The 20397-nt window shown below is 47.0% G+C and overlaps 1 protein-coding gene across 3 annotated transcripts in view; it reads right to left on the bottom strand.

Annotated features, from left to right (window-relative positions):
* Positions 1-20397, bottom strand: part of UNC5A (unc-5 netrin receptor A) — a 614615-nt gene that overhangs the window by 115390 nt on the left and 478828 nt on the right. For all 3 annotated transcript variants that reach the window (XM_073544983.1, XM_073544984.1, XM_073544985.1), the window contains exons 6-7: positions 19526-19693; positions 18634-18798 (exon numbers count right to left, since the gene is read on the bottom strand). In XM_073544983.1, coding sequence (XP_073401084.1) covers positions 18634-18798; positions 19526-19693 — 333 coding nt within the window. The remainder of the gene's footprint in view (positions 1-18633; positions 18799-19525; positions 19694-20397) is intronic.

Below are 20397 nucleotides of genomic sequence, written 5' to 3'. Positions count from 1 at the left end.
TGACGGTGCTGGAACCCGGATGGGTAGCAGAAGCTGCAAGAGCCAATGGAACAAGCGAGGACCAGCTGACATTGCTGGAACCCGGAGGGGCAGCAGAAGGAACAAGAGCCAATGGCACTACCGAGGACCAGCTTACGGTGCTGGAACCCGGTTACTAAGCAGGAGGTACCTGTGCTAGAAAGCATTACCAAGGACCAGCAGACATTGCTGGAACTCGGATACTGAGAAGAAGGCACCTAAGCCAAAGGCACTGCCGAGAACCAGCTGATGGTACTGGAACCCGGATGGGTAGCAGAAGGTACCCATGAAAAACAAAGTTGCAAGGCCGCGAGCCGGCCGCAGTTACCGAAACCCACAGTCTTACAGGGGGTGCTTGTCCTATTGGCACTACGGAACCAGCCTTTGTTGCCAGATCCCGCAGCCCATATAGGAAGCCCATAAACTGCAGGCACCATAGACTCGGCTAACCCGACCGCAACACGACAGGACAACGTATTGGTGGCAAAGTGACATTGACACTACCCGGAAACAGCAGGCGTGCTGGAACCAGGCTGGGCAGGAGGGAGTACCTGTGCCAAAGACAATGTCGGGAAACAGCTGGCGGTGTTGGAACCCAGGGAAAATGCTACAAACAGAGTGGAGACAGAGGCCTAATTGGAGCAAGTTTAAAATCTGTAGTTGTGTGAGTGTGGACAGAGCAGGAGAAATTGCCGGACACACAGCTGGGGATCAGATGACATTTCTGAACCCCAATAACACTGGAGCATATGTTGACTGTGCAGACGGCACAATGAGCAGCAACTGGCGATGTTGAAGCCCAGGGTCAATCAGGGTGTAGGCTGAGGCCTAATTTCATCAAGTTTAATATCTGTTGTAGACTACTACTGATTTTAAACGTGCTTCAAGTAGGCCTCTGGCTCCACTCTGTCTCTAGTATTTACCCTGGCCTCCAGCACTGCCAGTTGCTGCTCAGAAGTGCCATCTGCACAATCAACACTTGTTCCTGTGTTACTGGGGTTCAGTAACGTCAGCTGATCCCCTGATGTGTGTCCGGCAATGTCTCCTGCTCTGTCCACATTCCCACTACTACTACTCCCGCATTTTACGCTCCCGGTTCAACGGTGTTATGAGGCTTTGTAAGTTGTCCTGGTAGCGAGGATCTAGGAGGGTGTACACCCAATAATCAGCCGTGTTGAGAATGTGGGCGATGCGACGGTCGTTTCTCAGGCACTGCAGCATGAAAGCAGTCTTGGAGCAGTCTTGTTTACTGATGAAGGCTATTTGATACAGCCGAAACGTCTATATTTGTGACTGCAAATAAAAATTCTTCATCTTTGCAACGAGTTGAGTGCCAAAAATTTTTTGATCACACAACCGCTTAAACATATGTAACGTTGAATTCCACCTGGTGGGTAGGTCACATATGATGCGATGTTCCAGAAGGCGGAATCAGCACTGCAGAGCTGCAATGCGCGATCTTGCCGTGCTGGAACGCCGCAAGTGAGCGCACTCTATGCGGACCTTGTGCAGCAGTGCATCAAGATCCAGATAGTCCCTCAGAAAGCTCTGCACGACCAAGTTGAGCACATGTGTCAGACATGGGATGTGAGTGAGGTTGCCTATTTCAAGAGCTGCCACAAGATTTCGGCCTTTGTCACACACTACCAAGTCTGGCTGGAGATTCGCTGGCACAAACCACACGTCGCTCTCCTGCTTGATGGCAATCCAGAGCTCCTGCGCTGCGTGGCTTCGATTCCCCAAAGAAATTAATTTCAGTAGGCCTGTTGACGTTTGGCCAGGGCTGTGGTCATATCGGTCGTAACAGGCTCCTGCAGCGCTGATTCAGAGGAACTGGAGTATGAGGAGGAGTCAATGTGTACAGACTGGATTCCTGCAACCCTTGGAGTTGGCAGAACACGCACAGTGCCACTCTCAAGATCTGTACCCGGCTCCACAACATTGACCCAATGGGCAGTGAGGGAAAGGTATCGTCCCTGTCCATGGTTACTGGTCCACGCATCGGTGGTCAGGTGGACCTTGCTACTGATGGTGTTTAGTAGCGCATGTTTAATTTTTCCCTCCACATGCTTTTGCAGGGCAGGGACGGCTTGCCTGCTGAAATAAAAGCGGCTGGGCATGGTGTATTGTGGGACTGCCAATGCCATGAAGTTACGGAAGGTGTCATTCTCCACCAGCCTGAATGAGAGCATTTCAAGGGCCAGTAGTTTGGCAATGCCAGCATTCAGAGCCTGTGCTCGGGGATGGTTTGCCGAGTATAGCCGCCTTTTCTCCCATGCCTGTGCTACCGATGGCTGTAGAGTGGCCTTGGAGTGTGAGGATGACAGGGAATGTGCTGCTGTGGGTGGAATGTCACTGTTTCTCTGGACAACAGTGCCAGAGGTTCTTCCATGGTGATCCTGTGAGGAAGCCGAACCAGCTGTGTGTGAGCTGGAGGAAGAGGCTACAACACGAGCTGAAGAGGTGGTAGGTGGTGCTGTAGGTTGGCCTACGTCTTCAGTGTGTCTTTGTAACTCCACCATGTGCTTGGTCCGCACATGTTTCCACATATTTGTGGTGTTCAGGTTGCTGACACTTGACAAAGCAAATGTCATCTGCAACTGTGTCAAAAAAGGACCACACACTGCAAGTCCTGGGAGCGCCCGTTTGGGTTTTGGAAGAGGAATGCTCCTAACGGGTGCCGAAGTGGAGGCTACAGGCAAACAAGTCTGCCCCCTCCCTCTCCCTCCTGTTTTGGCCGTTCGGGGAATCTCTTCCTCAGAGCTGCTCCCACCACCTTCCTGTTCCTCATGCCATGATGGGTCAAGGACCTCATCATCTACACTCCCCTCTTCAAACACCTGCTTCTCCTGGTTAGTCTCGCCAGCACCGTATGCACCAGAAAGTGGCACCTGAGTCTCATCATCTGATGCGTACTGAGGTGTGCTGACCATAGGCACTGGCCCACCCGCCTCTTCAGATTCAGAGGGACAAAGCAGTTGCACATCACTGCATACTCCCTCTTCTTCACATTCTAGAATGCTGCTTGACTGGCCCCCAGTTTTCAAGCCAAGAGATTCAGAGAACAGAAGTAGAGATGGCTCCTGTCCAGGGCTCTCTGACTGCCTGGACAATTTGGCAGGTGGTGAAGAGACAGATGGTTGCTCTTCAGTGCTCTGGCCCTGAGAGGATGTGGAAGTAATTGAAGTCGATGTGTTAGCTACCATCCATCCGACAACGGCTTCAATTTGTTCATCCCGCAGCAGTGGGGTACAGCGAGGTCCTACAAAGCTGCGCATAAAGGACTGTTTCCTGGTAAAACTGGGGGATGCTGAGTCACTGGTGCCCGCAGCAGGCACAGAATCCCCACGTCCTCTCCCTGCTGAAATTCCACACCCACGACCACGTGCCTTACTCCCTGCCTTCTTCATCTTGGTAGACTGATAAAGATAGGCAGAAAAGTACAAAGGGGGTCTTAGTGTGCTTATTCCTGAACAGCTGCTAACAGGTATAAGAAACACTAATTTTATAAACTGTGTGGACTACACTTTAATATGAGCTAATGTGGCCTACACAATTGTCAAGTGGAGTGTTTGGTGAACTTTATTTACGTGGTTTTTTTTTCAAAAAAACAAAAAGGATGTGACCAAAGATGTGAAAGCCATAGTATCTCAAACTATTTGGAGCTATTACAATGCAGGAAGGTAACCTACAATGCAATAGATGAGGCTCCAAAAAATAAGCTAATACTAATCTGGCTGCGGCTGCAGGGCACAAGCCAGAAAAAAGGCTCCTCTATCTACTCCTATATAGTATTTGCAACCAACCAATGTAGATGGATATGGATGGAAGCACACTAATAGAAAAAAATCAGGAAAAATGAGCTGCAATAAAACAAAAAAAGGACTATGTATGAGGCAGTGACGCACGCTGAGCGGACTACAACCAGAGGTGGCTGCAGAACACACTACAACGTGAGCTGCACTCACACACAGACCTCACAGACAGCCGTGAACAGTGCAGAGAACTGGGCACTAGCACTGAAAGGCTGCAGAAAGGCTCCGCTGTCTACTCCTATAGTGTTTGCAACCAATGTAGATGGATACGGATGGATGCACACTAATAGGAGAATTAATGAAAAATGAGCAGCAATAAAACAAAAATAAATATGTATGAGGCAGTGACGCACGCTGAGCGACCTACAACCAGAGGTGGCTGCAGGACACACTACAGCTAGAGCTGCACTCACACAGACCTTGCAGACAGCTGTGAACAGAGCTGCAAGGCAAAAGAAAGCTACAATGATTGATAATGTAGCCTGGGTAAAGCACAATATTATTTAGCAAATCGCTACTGTCCCTCAGAGTCTTGAACAGCAGTCTGTCCCTAACTGAATTCACAGCAGAGTGAACCCTATATGGCGGCGGCGGCTTTTATAGTGCATCATGACATCATTTCAACAGCCAATCACAGCCATGCCATTAGTTAACATGCCTACATGCCTAACAGGATGTGCCCACACTTCTTAGGATTCCTCATTGGCTGAATCAAATCAAACTGGCTTATAGCATTATGGGAACCTCCGATTCCGGTATTCGATATGCAAAAAGTATCGGAACTCAGTATCGGAATTCCGATATCGCGAATATTGGCCAATACCCGATATTTGCAGTATCGGAATGCTCAACACTACCTCAGACGTTAAAAATGCTGTTTTCAGCTCAACACCCTTTCGGATGCGTATTATATTATAAGCCCCTCTATGATTAAATTTAGAAAACCATTTATCCCTCATAAGGTGATTATATACAGTAGATCGAGCATGAGTGGAAGTGGGTAAGTATTCTTAACCATAATTTAGTTTAATTCACAAAAATTGAGGTAAGGACAGAGACCCCCATCTTTTTAACAAAGAAAAGCCCAGCAGCTACAGGTGAGAATGTAACGATGGATATGACCTTCATTTACATATTCTTTCATGGCAGGACGTTCAGGACCCAATAAATTGTATATTTGAGCTTTAGGCAATTTGTGTCTTTTTCTGAGAACACATCTCCGAAGTCTTTCAGGTACCCCAGCAGACCCTTAAGACTAGCAGAGCAAATAGGTACAGACTTAAGACATTTCTTATGACAATTGGGACTCCACTTAATATCCTTCTGACACCCCTCTAAGTGTAAATTGCACCGTTACCAGCTGGACAAAGTTCTGGAGTAACGGTGTCCTGTCAATGGCAATAATTTGAATGGGTCTCTCTAATCTAACTGTCCCTAATCCTAATTTAAGAACCAGTCCTGAATCAATGAAGTTGGCTGCCGAACCAAAGTCAATTAAATCAAATGCAGAAAACCACATGTTCCGGAAACATAGTTCACCATTTAACAGCACTTTATCAGATGAGTAAAAAGTTACTTGAAAGTCTGAGTGACCTCCTCGACAATCACTCATATAGCTTGTTTCAGGGTGTATTGTGCAGTCTTGAAGAAAATGTCTGGTGTGACGATAGAAAAAGCAAAGTCTGAGACTGTGCCATCTCCTCTCAACCACTTTAGAGATGCCAGCTCCAACTGCCATCGGTTCTGCCTCTGTCAAATGAACAGGATCGGGGAGTAATGACTGAACCCCCTGTTGCTCATCAGCCTCGAGCCTGGGTCATGGCCTCCTTCAAGAAACAATGTGAAGTGTAGACAACCAGAGCATCCTTGAAAGTATCTAAGAGACCTCTGCTGAAATGGCACCTGACAGCTGTTTCATTTCACAGAACTTCCATGAATCATTGCTGGAACTTGATATAGTAATCCTCAGTGGTGCGGCCCCCCCTTGTGTTGAGTCATAATCTTTGCTTGGATCCTGATAAGTTCATCATGGATTAACCCTAACTCATCAAAAAGATGTTAACTGAAGACTAGAGTTGAGCGAAACGGGTCGAACAATTTCAAAAGTCGCCGATTTTTGGCAAAGTCGGGTTTCATGAAACGAAACCCGACCCTAGGATGAGGTCGGCCACGAGGTCGGCGACTTACGCGCCAAAGTCGCGTTTCAAAAGTTTGTTTAGCGCTCTTTTTCAGCCAATCAGGATCCACGGACACTGTGGGCAACGTGATGACATAGGCAGGGGTCACCACCATCTTTCAGAAGGGCATGCAAGTGATTGGCTTGCTTTGGTGGGCGTCACAGGGGTTATAAAAGGGCGTGCACGCCGACCGCCATCTTACTTCTGCCGATCTTAGCATAGGGAAAGGTTGCTGATTCTGTAGGGAGAGCGTTAGGCAGGGAAGAAGACAAAAAAACTGCTTCTGCTGCTAGCAATTTTGCCTGTGCAACACACCAGTCACTGTGTGTGCAGTGCAAGGGGAGGCTATATTGTGGTGGATCAGCGGTGTTGGTTGTTAGGCTGCCTTCTAAGGCTTCCTGACAGCTGCATTGCTGTTTCCCCACTGCTCTGCAAACTGCTTTTTTAAAAGCAATCCCAATTTTTTTTTTTGTCCTGCTAAGGTACTGAGCGTGCATTTATTCACACCATACTGCGGTGTACGCTCCTCACACAGTACCGTGTAACGGCTGTTATCACAGCCACAGTGAAGCTATCTGTGTGTCACTGTGGAAGGATAAGTGGAGGACTTGTTCCGTTCTTACAGACCTACACTCTAGGGAGATTCCTATTCTGCCCAATTCTACAATTCACTTTTTTCACACCTGTGCCATCGAGCCTGTGACATAGCGCTGTGATATTCAGTGGGCCTCACACAATGCAAAAGTGTCCAGTGTCCACAAGTGTCTGCAGAAATTCAAAATCTCCCTTATCCTGTAGTCACTTTTTTCACACCTGTGCCATCGAGCCTGTGACATAGCGCTCTGATATTCAGTGGGCCTCACACAATCCAAAAGTGTCCAGTGTCCACAAGTGTCTGCAGAAATTCAAAATCTCCCTTATCCTGTAGTCACTTTTTTCACACCTGTGCCATCGAGCCTGTGACATAGCGCTCTGATATTCAGTGGGCCTCACACAATCCAAAAGTGTCCAGTGTCCACAAGTGTCTGCAGAAATTCAAAATCTCCCTTATCCTGTAGTCACTTTTTTCACACCTGTGCCATCGAGCCTGTGACATAGCGCTCTGATATTCAGTGGGCCTCACACAATCCAAAAGTGTCCAGTGTCCACAAGTGTCTGCAGAAATTCAAAATCTCCCTTATCCTGTAGTCACTTTTTTCACACCTGTGCCATCGAGCCTGTGACATAGCACTGTGATATTCAGTGGGCCTCACACAATCCAAGTGTCCAGTGTCCACAAGTGTCTGCAGAAATTCAAAATCTCCCTTATCCTGTAGTCACTTTTTTCACACCTGTGCCATCGAGCCTGTGACATAGCGCTGTGATATTCAGTGGGCCTCACACAATCCAAGTGTCCAGTGTCCACAAGTGTCTGCAGAAATTCAAAATCTCCCTTATCCTGTAGTCACTTTTTTCACACCTGCTGCATCGAGCCTGTGACATAGCGCTCTGATATTCAGTGGGCCTCACACAATCAAAGTGTCCAGTGTCCACAAGAATCTGCAGAAAATCTAAATCTCCCCTGTCCTATAGACACCTTGTACCTTATTTTACATTACTATATAGTTTGTTGGATTTTGTCTACATTTCTACCAAAAATGAGGAAGGCTGGTGGAAGAGGCCGTGGAATTGGGCGGGGGTTGGCAGCTGGTAATGATGGTGTTGGTGGTGGATCTGATGGTAGTGGCAAAAGCAAAATAGGACCGAATGCAGGAGGTGTTGAGCCTGCGTCATCGTCTGGCTCCATAAGGCTTCGAAGGCTTAGTTTTCTAGGAGTTGGCAAACCGCTTTTAACGCCAGAGCATCAGGAAAAAGTTTTGTCTTACATTGCTGACTCAGCCTCCAGCTCTATCGCCTCCTCTTCTGAAGTTGTAAAAAGTAAAAGCACTGAGTCGTCATTGGAGGCTCATGTTCATGATCCACACCTTTCCTTGTGTCCTTCACCCCAACCAAGATTGAAGGATGATGCAGGCCATACTACTGATTACTCCATGGAGCTGTTTTCACATACCATGCCTGGATTATCAAGTGAAATGGTGAATTACCCAGGCCAAGATGAATCTGACATGGAGTGCACTGATGCACAGCCGCTGATAGATGATTCTGCTGGTACACTCACTCAGAGCACTACATTGTCCTCACAGTGTACAGAGCCAGATTCTGACCCTGATGAGACTCAGGTGCCCCTTCCCGCACACTATACCACCATACACGGTGACACAGAGGAAGGTGCACATGACATTGAAGAGGAGGTGATGGATGACCCAGTTGTTGACCCAGATTGGCATCCATTGGGGGAAGAGGGTGCTGCTTCTAATAGTTCAGATGAGGAGCATCCACAGCAGACATCGACATCGCAACAGCTGTTATCTGGCAGGCCCGGAGCACTCCAAAGACAGATTCCAAAAATCAAAAGAGTTGCTGGACAGCTTGTCCAGAGGGTCAAAACATCACAGCGTGCTAGGCCGCAAAATGTCTGCCAAAGTAGGAAGAGTGCAGTGTGGCACTTTTTTGAACAAAATCCTCATGATCAGGCCAAGGTTATCTGTAAGAAGTGCGCAAAGACCTTTAGCCGAGGGAAAAATCTGAAAAATTTGAATACCAGTTGCATGCTTAGACATTTAACCAGCATGCACTTGCAAGCGTGGACACAACACCAAACCTCAAGTGCCACATGTGCAACTGATCACAAAGAAGGTAGTCAGCAACGCTACATTGTTTCCCGCACTGTAAGCCCACCGGTTAGCACAGCAGCAAATGTTGAGGTGTCGTTGCAAGGCCACAGCAGTCAGGGAATCCCACTGCTATATCAACGAAATACTGAATCTAGGCCATCAGAAAGAACACCAACTCCATCACCATCATCAACCCTCTCTCAGTCCGCCCTGTCCACCGCTACTTCCACCATATGCAGCTCTCAAGTCCAGCTCACCCTCCCAGACACTATGAGTAGGTCAAGAAAGTACTCAGTCTCTCATCCGCGTACACTGGGTTTGAACGCTCACATTGCCAAACTAATCTCGTTTGAGATGATGCCCTATCGGCTGGTGGAAAGCGCAGCTTTCCGCGAACTCATGGCCTATGCAGTACCACGCTATGACCTACCCAGTCGCCACTTCTTCTCTCGCAAAGCCATCCCAGCCCTCCACCATCATGTGAAAGACCGCATTGTCCATGCACTCAAGCAGTCAGTGAGTGGAAAGGTGCACCTCACAACTGATGCATGGTCCAGTCGGCATGGCCAGGGCCGTTACGTGTCCATCACTGCGCATTGGGTTAATGTGGTGGATGCAGGGTCCACAGGGGACAGCGGTGGTGGGGCAGTGCTGCCTAGCCCACGGTATAGGAAACAGTTGGCTGTAGGCGTTCCAACCTCCTCCTCCTCCTCCTCCTCCAGAAGCGAAAGCTCGTCCACAGAGCGCAGTCGTACGAGCACTCCATGTGCAGCTGCCACTGTTGCACACGAGGTGTCCCCCTATCGAGCAGCTAGTGGAAAGCGTCAGCAGGCTGTGTTGCAGATGATGTGTTTGGGCAACAGACACAAAGCCGAGGTGCTGGCCGAGTACTTGAAGCGACAAACTGAGTCATGGCTGGGCAGTGTATATCTTGAGGCAGGCAAGGTAGTTAGTGATAACGGCCGTAATTTTGTGGCAGCCATAGCCCTTTCAAAACTCAGCCACATACCTTGCTTGGCTCACACCTTGAACCTGGTGGTGCAGTGCTTCCTCAAAAATTATCCGGAGTTAACAGCCCTGCTCCATAAGGTGCGAAGACTGTGCGCGCACATCCGCCGGTCGCCTGTACACTCCGTTCGTATGCAGAAGCTGCAGCGATTGCTCCACCTTCCCAACCACCGCCTCATTATCGACATTGCAACAAGGTGGAACTCCACCCTGCACATGGTGGAGCGGCTGTGCGAGCAGAGGCAGGCCATAATGCATTTGTGGGAGGATACACGGCCAGGCACTTTGAGAGCAGACATGGAGATGACAGGTGTGCAGTGGTCGAAGCTGAAAGACCTCTGTAAAGTCCTTCAGTGTTTTGAGGAATGCACACGGCTGGTAAGCGCAGACGACGCCATCCTAAGCATGAGCATCCCACTTATGCGTCTGCTCATGCAAACTTTGACGCACCTTAAGGAGCAGGCGTCTGCAGCCAATGTTGACGAGGAGGAAGAGTTGGAGGGAATCCTTGATGACATTCAGCCATTGTCTGCTCAGGGACCTCTCCTGGACGAGTTGGAGGAAGAAGAGGAGGAGGAGGATGATGATGGGGATGATTACTTAGGGGAGGAGGATGCATCTCGTGGGGCAAGTGAAAATGTTGGCGTGGCAAGGTCTGGTACAGGGTTTGTGCGTGACTGGAGGGATGTGGATTTGCCAGAAAGTGCTCCTCCAACCAGCACTCGCAGTGCATCATTGACACCGGGAACATTGGCCCACATGTCAGATTATGCCTTGCGGATCCTAAAAAGGGACCCCCGCATTGCCAAAATGATGAACGATGACGACTACTGGTTGGCCAGCATCCTGGATCCACGCTATAAAGGCAAATTACAAACCATCATGCCACAGGAGAACCTTGACCTAATATTGGCTAATAAACAAGCAACTCTGGTAAATCGGTTGCTTGAGGCATTCCCAGCACACAGCAGCGGTGATGGTTCTCACACGAGCTGTACGGGCCGGGGGCAGCTTGGCAGAGGTGTTCATGGTGCACACAGCAGAAGTGGCGTTGGAGACAGGGGTTTCATGACAATGTTGTGGACTGATTTTTCAAGTACCGCTCACACAACTGGTAATACTGCATCGATGGAAAGTGACAGGAGACAGCAGTTATCAACTATGGTTACAAACTACTTTTCCTCCCATATCGATGTTCTCCCACACAGGTCATTCCCCTTTGACTATTGGGCTGCTAAACTGGACACCTGGCCTGAATTGGCACAATATGCCTTACAGGAGCTCGCTTGCCCAGCTGCAAGTGTGCTATCGGAAAGAGTCTTCAGTGCAGCTGGATCAATCCTGACAGAAAAAAGGACCCGTCTGTCAACCCAAAATGTGGATGATCTAACCTTCATTAAAATGAACCATGCATGGGTTTCCAAGGATTTTGTCCCACCTTCCCCTGATGACACATAGGGTGACAGAAAAATGGCTTGCTTTGGTCCACCTCTTCCTGGGACTTGACCTATTTCGCCTTTTGCATCAGCTGAATGTCCAACATCAACATATGCCACTTTCTAAAACTCCCTAACTGTGCTGCCTCCCCCCCATGGCCGGGGTCACCACCTAGCGCACGACACCGTGCGAGTGCCGTTGCCCTGGACAGGTGGGTAGGCCGACTCTTGGGTGCGGGCACTGGCACAGGGTCCCTCATAGTGCAATCAAGTGTCTCTGACGGTGGTGGTGCACACCCACCGTCAGACACACCGCCGTACTATGAGGGGCCCAGTGCCAGTACCGACGCCCACGAGTGGGCCCCCCTTGCTTGGGCAGGGCCCCAGCATTTGCAATCTTTACCTCTCCCTGCTCCTCCGCTATGTAGTCTGGGCCGTCAAATCCTTACTGTGCCTGACACCGTCTGAGCCTGCCTCCTGATGTATAGACATATCTTTTTAATGTGTACGCTATCCATACATGTTATCCGGGGATACGGTACCCTTTCTCACCTTTGTGCAATCACGTGCAAGCCATACTGGGCCTAACACCGTCTGAGCCTGCCACCTGATGTATAGACATATATTTTGAATGTGTGCGCTATCCATACATGTTATCCGGGGATACGGTACCCTTTCTCACCTTTGTGCAATCACTTGCAAGCCATACTGGGCCTAACACCGTCTGAGCCTGCCTCCTGATGTATAGACATATCTTTTGAATGTGTACGCTATCCATACATGTTATCCGGGGATACGGTACCCTTTCTCACCTTTGTGCAATCACGTGCAAGCCATACTGGGCCTAACACCGTCTGAGCCTGCCTCCTGATGTATAGACATATCTTTTGAATGTGTACGCTATCCATACATGTTATCCGGGGATACGGTACCCTTTCTCACCTTTGTGCAATCACTTGCAAGCCATACTGGGCCTAACACCGTCTGAGCCTGCCTCCTGATGTATAGACATATCTTTTGAATGGGTATGCTATCCATACATGTTATCCGGGGATACGGTACCCTTTCTCACCTTTGTGCAATCACTTGCAAGCCATACTGGGCCTAACACCGTCTGAGCCTGCCTCCTGATGTATAGACATATCTTTTGAATGTGTACGCTATCCATACATGTTATCCGGGGATACGGTACCCTTTCTCACCTTTGTGCAATCACGTGCAAGCCATACTGGGCCTAACACCGTCTGAGCCTGCCTCCTGATGTATAGACATATCTTTTGAATGGGTATGCTATCCATACATGTTATCCGGGGATACGGTACCCTTTCTCACCTTTGTGCAATCACTTGCAAGCCATACTGGGCCTAACACCGTCTGAGCCTGCCTCCTGATGTATAGACATATCTTTTGAATGTATACGCTATCCATACATGTTATCCGGGGATACGGTACCCTTTCTCACCTTTGTGCAATCACGTGCAAGCCATACTGGGCCTAACACCGTCTGAGCCTGCCTCCTGATGTATAGACATATCTTTTGAATGTGTACGCTATCCATACATGTTATCCGGGGATACGGTACCCTTTCTCACCTTTGTGCAATCACGTGCAAGCCATACTGGGCCTAACACCGTCTGAGCCTGCCTCCTGATGTATAGACATATCTTTTGAATGTGTACGCTATCCATACATGTTATCCGTGGATACGGTACCCTTTCTCACCTTTGTGCAATCACGTGTAATCCATACTGGGCGTGAGAACGGCTGGCGAGCTGTTAAGCAAGCTACAGCACCTGTGGTTTGCACACGTAAGTTTTTCATTTTTTCAGGAATGACGGTTAGGCCTAATTCCGGAACTGCGGTTGACCTGCACTTACTGGGAAATCATCGTTCACGAGTAATAATTGTAATCAGTGATCCCCATCACTAACGTTGTTCAGCGGGTTATCTGCACCTGTAAGCGACAAACGCTGGCCTTTTCAGTGTAGCGCACATGCAGCCACGGACATGTAAGGGCATGACACACCAGTTATTGGCCAATCTCATGTGCCAGAGCCTCACGTGTCCCTCTAGTAAGCCGGACTCAGACCGCGGGGCATGACGGAGTCTCGTTCGTTAACGGAATTAAGCTTGCAATGTGTGCATCTGTTCTGTAGCTGGCATGGTTGAGGTTGCCCGTGTTGAGTCAAATTATGCCGTAGGCTCCACTCCTGGTGGTGCCCTTCTGGACATTCCTTTAAGGTTCAGCTTTGCAACCATACTGCCCACGTAAAACAAACACTTTGCCTTCATGAACGCTGTTTGGAGGGTCATGACTCGTGGGAATAACGCCGCCTAATCAGTTAACCTGCTAGAGAGATCCTTCGTTGCTCCCAAGCATGACATCACACTCCCTAGGAGGAAGGTAATGCCACTGTGGCGACCGTACTCCTGGGGGCGACACAAGTGCACTGATGCCCAGCCACTGCTCGATGAATCTGCTGGTACATTGACCCAGACCACTACATTCCCCTTGCACGCTACATGGCCTGAATCTGACCCTGATGAAACTCAGGTTACCCTTCCCATATACAGTTCCATCTTACACGGTGACAAAGAGGAAGCTGCAGATGAAAGTGCAGGTTCGGCCCACCCGCCATCAGACACACCACCGTACTATCAGGGGCCCTGTGCCAGTGCCGTCGCCAACGAGTGGGCCCCCCCTGCTTGCTCAGGATCACAGCACTTGCAAGGTTGAAATACTGTGCAGTGAGATGGAAGATGGGGACGACGAGGAGTCCAGACTAGTACAGGGATTCCCTAGCGAGGAGACTTATTTGATTGTTTTCAATGTTGGGACAGCAATTTTTGGGGAGCACTATACTCTGGAGAATGATAGATGGGGCCCACCATACACTGGAACATTCCAAAGGTGGACATCAGACACTGGAGCAGCATTTACAGGGCCCATTATACACTAGAGCATTAGAAATGGGGCCCATTATGTTTGGAGCATTATTTGGGCCCATAAGACAGTGGAGCTTCATCCATGGGGACCAACATATACTGTAGCATTATGTGGAGCGCATCATATACTGTTTCAAACATTATATGGGACCAATGATTCTGTATGGAGAAATAGATGGGCCTCGTCATGAGATGTAAAAAGTGAAGTATTTTTCATTGTACTATACCGCTATTTCTCTGCCATATCGGAGCATGATGAGTTGTGGTATGTGTTAAAGGGGCGCTCTTTCGCCCAGGGCACATGAAAACCTGGAGCCAGCCCTACCCCCCACAACTTTAGCCAAATAACCCCCATTTTTCAGTGCGTAACTTGTATTATGAAGTTAATTAAGGTTGACCAGCTTAAGTAAGAAGAATTGATGCTTTTGGCATTCAAATGAGCACTGTAGGTGTGTTTCCTGTCCTCCTCTCACTGCCGACTTTTATTCCCCATTGACTTACATTGGGTTTCGTGTTTCGGGACGACCCCGACTTTTCCCTATAATCGGCCAATCTTGCTCGACCCGACTTTTGGAAAATTCGGGTTTCACGAAACAAAACTCGACCATAAAAAACCAAAAGTCGCTCAACTCTACTGAAGACTATTCTGAAACTTGTGGGGACAAAAAGAATGCCCAAGTCTGAGGGCCTCCATGCAGTACTAACATGATTAGTGCCGCCTGAGGGGACTCATCCCCTGAAAAAATAACCTACAGCTCTCCCTGAACTCCCTGAAGTGATCTTTCTCCTCTGAAAATTTATCAGGGAGAGCAACTACTTGTTCAGGAGAGACTAACTGTACATCAGACGGTAGAGCCATCATACCTACTGCCAGTGTTAGAATCTGTTTAGTTTGTGACTATCCGCCATTTTCTTGTGGTGTTCTGGCTGCTGGTCTTTTTCCTCTGGTACTGGGTTTGTCTTGGGTCAGGTGATTGTATCACTCTTTATTAACCTGCACCTGCCTCCCAGTCTTTGCTGGACTTTAGTGTTAATCCACTTGAGTTCTGGCTTGGTGCTTTGCTTTGCCTTCTGTGTGTGTAATTTGTGCAGTGCTGGGACTTCTGGTTGTGCCAGTTTTTGTTTCTGTATCCTGTTGGTTTCTGCAGCCTTCTCTGTGTTTTCTATTAGGAGGTGACCCATTTTTTACCCAGTCCTTAGATTTCTCAGGGACCCCCTCCCCCTATCTAGAGGTCTTAGCTTGAGATTAATCTAGGATCGTTGGTGGGTCTATTCACAAGGAATGGGTCACCCACTCCATCGTAGGGTATCAGCCTAGTCATAGTGCAGGGTCAGTTTTCCCCCTTCAACCCTAGTCCTGTGTTGCAGATCCATAACAGCCTGCAGCGAAGGGTTCTGAGTAGCACCTATCATGCTGGAAAATTGACCCTGCAGCTGAGACTGTGATGCTTCTAATTTCTGGTGCTCTCTGGCCAGATCCTGAACAATCTGGGTCAGATTTGTCACCTGATCACAAAGTGTGTGAATTGGTTCTATACTGGTGGAAGCCAAAAAAGTATTTGGGCCAATTGTAATGTGAAGTTAGTCACTACTCAGTTTGACGCTATTCAATACTTATGGACTTACCATGAGGCAAGATAGTTAAGAGGTCCACGGTCAGTACCTAGAAGGCTTGTAATAGATAAAGGAAAAATACCAAAGCATAGTCAGAAAACAGTCCAAGGTCACAGTATCAGTCAAATGCTCTCAGTGACATGCCATTAACACTTCAGCTGCCCCTGCCAGTTTCCCTACCACCATGGTTGTCAGTGCCACTACGAGTACCACCTCCAACACAAATGGGAATTAAAGCCACGTTGGCCATCTTCTCCACCTCTATCTCATCTAAGCACAAGCACTAACTGACCACTTTCAATTCATCAATTGGAAGATGATGTTGAGACATATCTTTCTTGTCACCAGGAGTACAGTGACTTCTGGATCTAGTCGGAAAAGTCAGAGCTGTAGAAGATGCAATTGCAAGTCTGCAATAGAAAAGATTAACAGTTACATCTGTGGAGAAGGTGTAATGTGCAGAAGAGCAACAAACTGATGGTATCACTGTCAAAAGTAACCCAACCTTTCTCTGCCTCCTCCTGTAAGGGTGGACTGTATGTGGAAACCTGGTAGTTCTTAAAGCTTCCACAGACAATATTTATGTAAGCCACTACACTTAGGCACTTAGGTTGCAGAGGTACCATGGCCTTTGTCGTTTAACCCCTATTAAAGGATATTGTCTTACAATAAGGACCCCTGGATTGTGTCCATAAAGTAGCCCTAGCAGGAGGAGTGAGTTTGAATATGAAAGTCCGGACAAAACCAGTGAAGACAAGTACAAGATGAATCAGTAGAAAAAAACAGTCAGGGAATAAGCTGGGGCCAGATACAAGTTGGTCAGAGAAAGCCTGTTGTGGGTACCTGGAACGCTATTCCAGGTACCACCACCAGAGGGCAAGGAAGTGAGGAGAAAAGAAGCTCACCGTAAGTGAGGGCCTGCAGTAGCGAAGACAACACTGTTAGGTGGCAGAAGAGAGGTCGAACACGCCGAGTTGTTAACAGCTGAGAACGCAGAGCCAGAGATGAAGACAAGAGCAGAGTCTGAGGCAAGCCGAAAGGTCAAAAAGCCGGTCGGGAGCACGGTATCAAAGGGGTGAGACGGGAGCACAGTCAGAGAACACACCAAAGGGTCGGAGCCGGACAGGACGAGAAAAGGCTGACAGGGAAAACAGTGGGGCAGGTCAGAGAACAAACCGGGACATGCACTGCCGGGAACAGGCACACAGACATGCGCTAAGTAGGAGTAGTAGGAGTCAGGAAGCAGAGGACACACACTGGGTGCACTGCGTCAGCTGCTCTAGCCGAAGACCGGAACTATCACTGACATGGACTATCAGTGTTAACGCCAGGAAATACCCATCCCCATACCAGAGAGAGGCGGAGAAGGTTAACCCCCACATGACCAGGCCAGGGAAAGAAAAGCAGAATGCAAACCTCGACCTGGATCATGACAAAGCCAAGTCAGACTAGCCAGGATCTTAGTCAGGAGGGAGACAGAACAAACATAGTAAGTTCAAAAGTCAGGTCAAAATCAGGATAAGAGCAACAGGAATAGCACTAATTACTTGAAAAATAACAAGGAAGAACTTTCAGCTCCCACAGAGAACTTCCACTATGACAAGTGATAGTGAACAAGACACCATGGCTAGTGTGAAGAAATGATGACTGAAGGATTATGCTGAACTGGACTCAGAAATCAGTGCTGCTTTTTTCCTCTTGGGCATTTTTCAATTTTGGGGCAGTTAAAAGCAGGATGAGTAAGTATTGTCTCATTTCTGATTTTCTGGTATAATGGGATTATGTGGTAGCTCGCTAATATACTGAGACCACAAACATAATTGTGGTTTTTAAAGTGTCACACTGGCACAATAACAATAACTTAAGTTGATGACAATCTGTGCATTTCCAAGGTACATATCTACATTGACTTTATAATGTTGAAAGGCAAGATTACAGCTGCTTGAAAAGAAAATGTATCAACGTGGAAAAAGAATCAACATTCTACTCCCTGAGGACACTTAATCAGAATTAGATTTTAAGAGGGGAATTAATTACTGTAATCTCTAAAAAGTCATTTAACTCTTCCATTACAGCAGACATTAGCAGATGATTTATCTTGGTGGAATCAGGTTTGTTTTTTGCTGAGATAGATCATGAATTATCACTGATTAAACTGAACAAATATTATAAGAACAGCTACAAAGATAGATAACATTCCAGGAGAAACTGTTTGCCTAGGAATAAGAAACCTCAGCAAAAAATCTACTTTCCACAAAGAGGAGTACATTTTTTTACATTTAGTTTGTCCACAAGATTTATAATGTTTAAATTAATCGGTCAGCCTGTAATAATATTAGCAGGTCATCTTCTAAAATAGTTTATAACCTTATTGTATAGACAGAATATCTGATATATGTAATTGGTATTTCCAAAATCTTCCATAGCGCCAATAAAGGAGAAAATTACACCAAGGCTGTATACCCAGCAAAGATATACCCCAAGGGATACCAGCCTGAAGATAGCAATCTCTAAATTGCAAGGCTTGCAGCAAAACAGTAGTTTGATCCACTAACATGAAACATCACCCTGTTTTTCTGCAGATTAAATTATGTCTCATGAGAGATGATTCCACTGAGAACAAAGTTATTAAGTATGAAATGTTTTCAGATTCAATTCCCTTTGAAGTCAGGATAAAATATAGAATAATTAAACTGACCGAACTAGGGAAGAAAATCAACTCTACCCTGCCACCAGATGGGCAAGTTAATTGTGAATTTGGTTGACCAATGTCATAAAGAATACATTATTATATGCAGTTATTATAAACAGTGGAAATTGTAATCATGCACCTATTTCTAAGGTACGTCAAAATATTGTCTATCCAAATCGAGCTAGTTGTGTCAGCCAAAGTGGCAACACTTACTGTGCATGCAGAGTTCACTGGTGCAGTTTCGGGTCTCTGTGTCAGGCCCTTGACACTGTAGCCCACCATTCCTTGGGGCTGGCTGGGTACAATCTCTGCTTCTCCAGTGGGTGCAATCAGAAGTACAAGAAGACCAGTAGCTCCACTCTGCCCATCCTCCACTCACTGTGTACATAGCCAACCAGCAAAATAAAAGCAAAAAATAAGTACTCGTCTAAAATACCTACGGTAATATTGTCTTCCCATCTCATGCAAGTGCCAAGCATTCATCATATTATTTCTAAATCCTCCATCTGCTCTGCCTGTATAATGGAGGTGTCCTGAGCTTGCATTCCTCTCTGCGTGTCTGTTTTCAGAAGAACCCAATCGGCTAATAAGCAGTTTCCTTATATTCGGAAATCAAACTTCTTATGTATTGAGGACAATTCTAGCCAAACCCCAAATTCCAACTTTGAGAGCTATGTCCACTTTACTCATCACCCCACAATTCTGAAGAAGTCTGAGATTTATAGTGTTCATGAAGTGAGAAAATGCTTTGGCTTTCCCTATGGGGAGTATTAATGGAGGTGGTTTTATTGTCCAGTATTTTAGGCATAGGTAGCAAAAGCAGCACTCCACTGATGATTTTCATAGAACTCCTGAAGCTTTGGAATGGATGTGAGATTACGGGTTGATATTAGCTCATATCAGTTCTAAAATATTTCACTCTAAAGCTCATTATAAAATTAGTCCTTAATCCAGATCCTTTAACACTATGCTCCTCTTCTACCCCATTACTTTTCTCTTGGCATGCTTTGACCTATCTATCCATTACCTACACATAACATATTCTACCTTTTTAAAATTTGCACTCTCTAGCAGATGAATATATTCAAAAAATAATCCTACTTACCAGGACAAAGGGTTGTACAAGCTGTCTTCTGGATATTCTGACCCTCGCAAAATGATCCACCATTTAATGGTGTGGGGTTGGTGCAAGTTCGACTTCTTTTCTGCCAGCCCCTACCACAAGTTGTGCTACATGGAGACCAATCAGTCCATGATGACCATCCTCCATTAACTTTGAAGAAACATATACAAAGAGTTACAAATAAATATATGAAAAGGTAAAGAAGTACTCACATCAAAATATTTATCCTATAAGTATATTGCACTCATCATATTATATAGCACTCTGTGCATACAGTTGTTCATTTTGCCTTTCTACTCAGTTAATTCTTTTCTTTTCCATAAAATCTATGGCATTGCATGATTAAAAATTGACTAGATGAATCCTTCTAAGCTCTACGTAGAAACAGGAAGTTATTTTTTCCTGCATGAGTCATCATTAGAACTATAATTCTACCTCACTGCAAGTCTCTGCCAGCGTGGAGGAGCAGAGCAGCTAAGGGTGCTTTCACACTGTGTTTGGCACTTGTCCGTTAGTCCCATCAGAGCTTACTTCGAAACCCCCCACAAAACAGGATTCAAGTGTACATGAAGATGGGGCTATGGACTATAATGGTGCCAACAGAGTGAAAATGTGCTCTGCCGTGCATCATTTTCAGGCATGTATGCCTACTTAAGGCGGTGGAGGACACTCAGATGTAGTAGACTGCGTCTAGTTGTCCGTCTCGAGTAGGCGTACATGCCCTAAAATGATACACAACGGAGCACATGTTAACTCTGTCGGCACAATTATAGTCTTTGACCTCGTCGGCGCATACATCTGAATCATGTTTTGTGGGGGGGTGTTCAGATGCAAGCCCCGACAGGTCCCACAAA

This window comes from Dendrobates tinctorius, unplaced genomic scaffold (assembly GCF_039654945.1).
Source record: "Dendrobates tinctorius isolate UK_male_01 unplaced genomic scaffold, ASM3965494v1 ptg000139l, whole genome shotgun sequence".
Classification (NCBI taxonomy): Eukaryota; Metazoa; Chordata; class Amphibia; order Anura; family Dendrobatidae; genus Dendrobates; species Dendrobates tinctorius.
The sequence above is the reverse complement of the archived record's forward strand: the minus strand, read 5'-3'. Positions and strand labels throughout refer to the sequence as shown.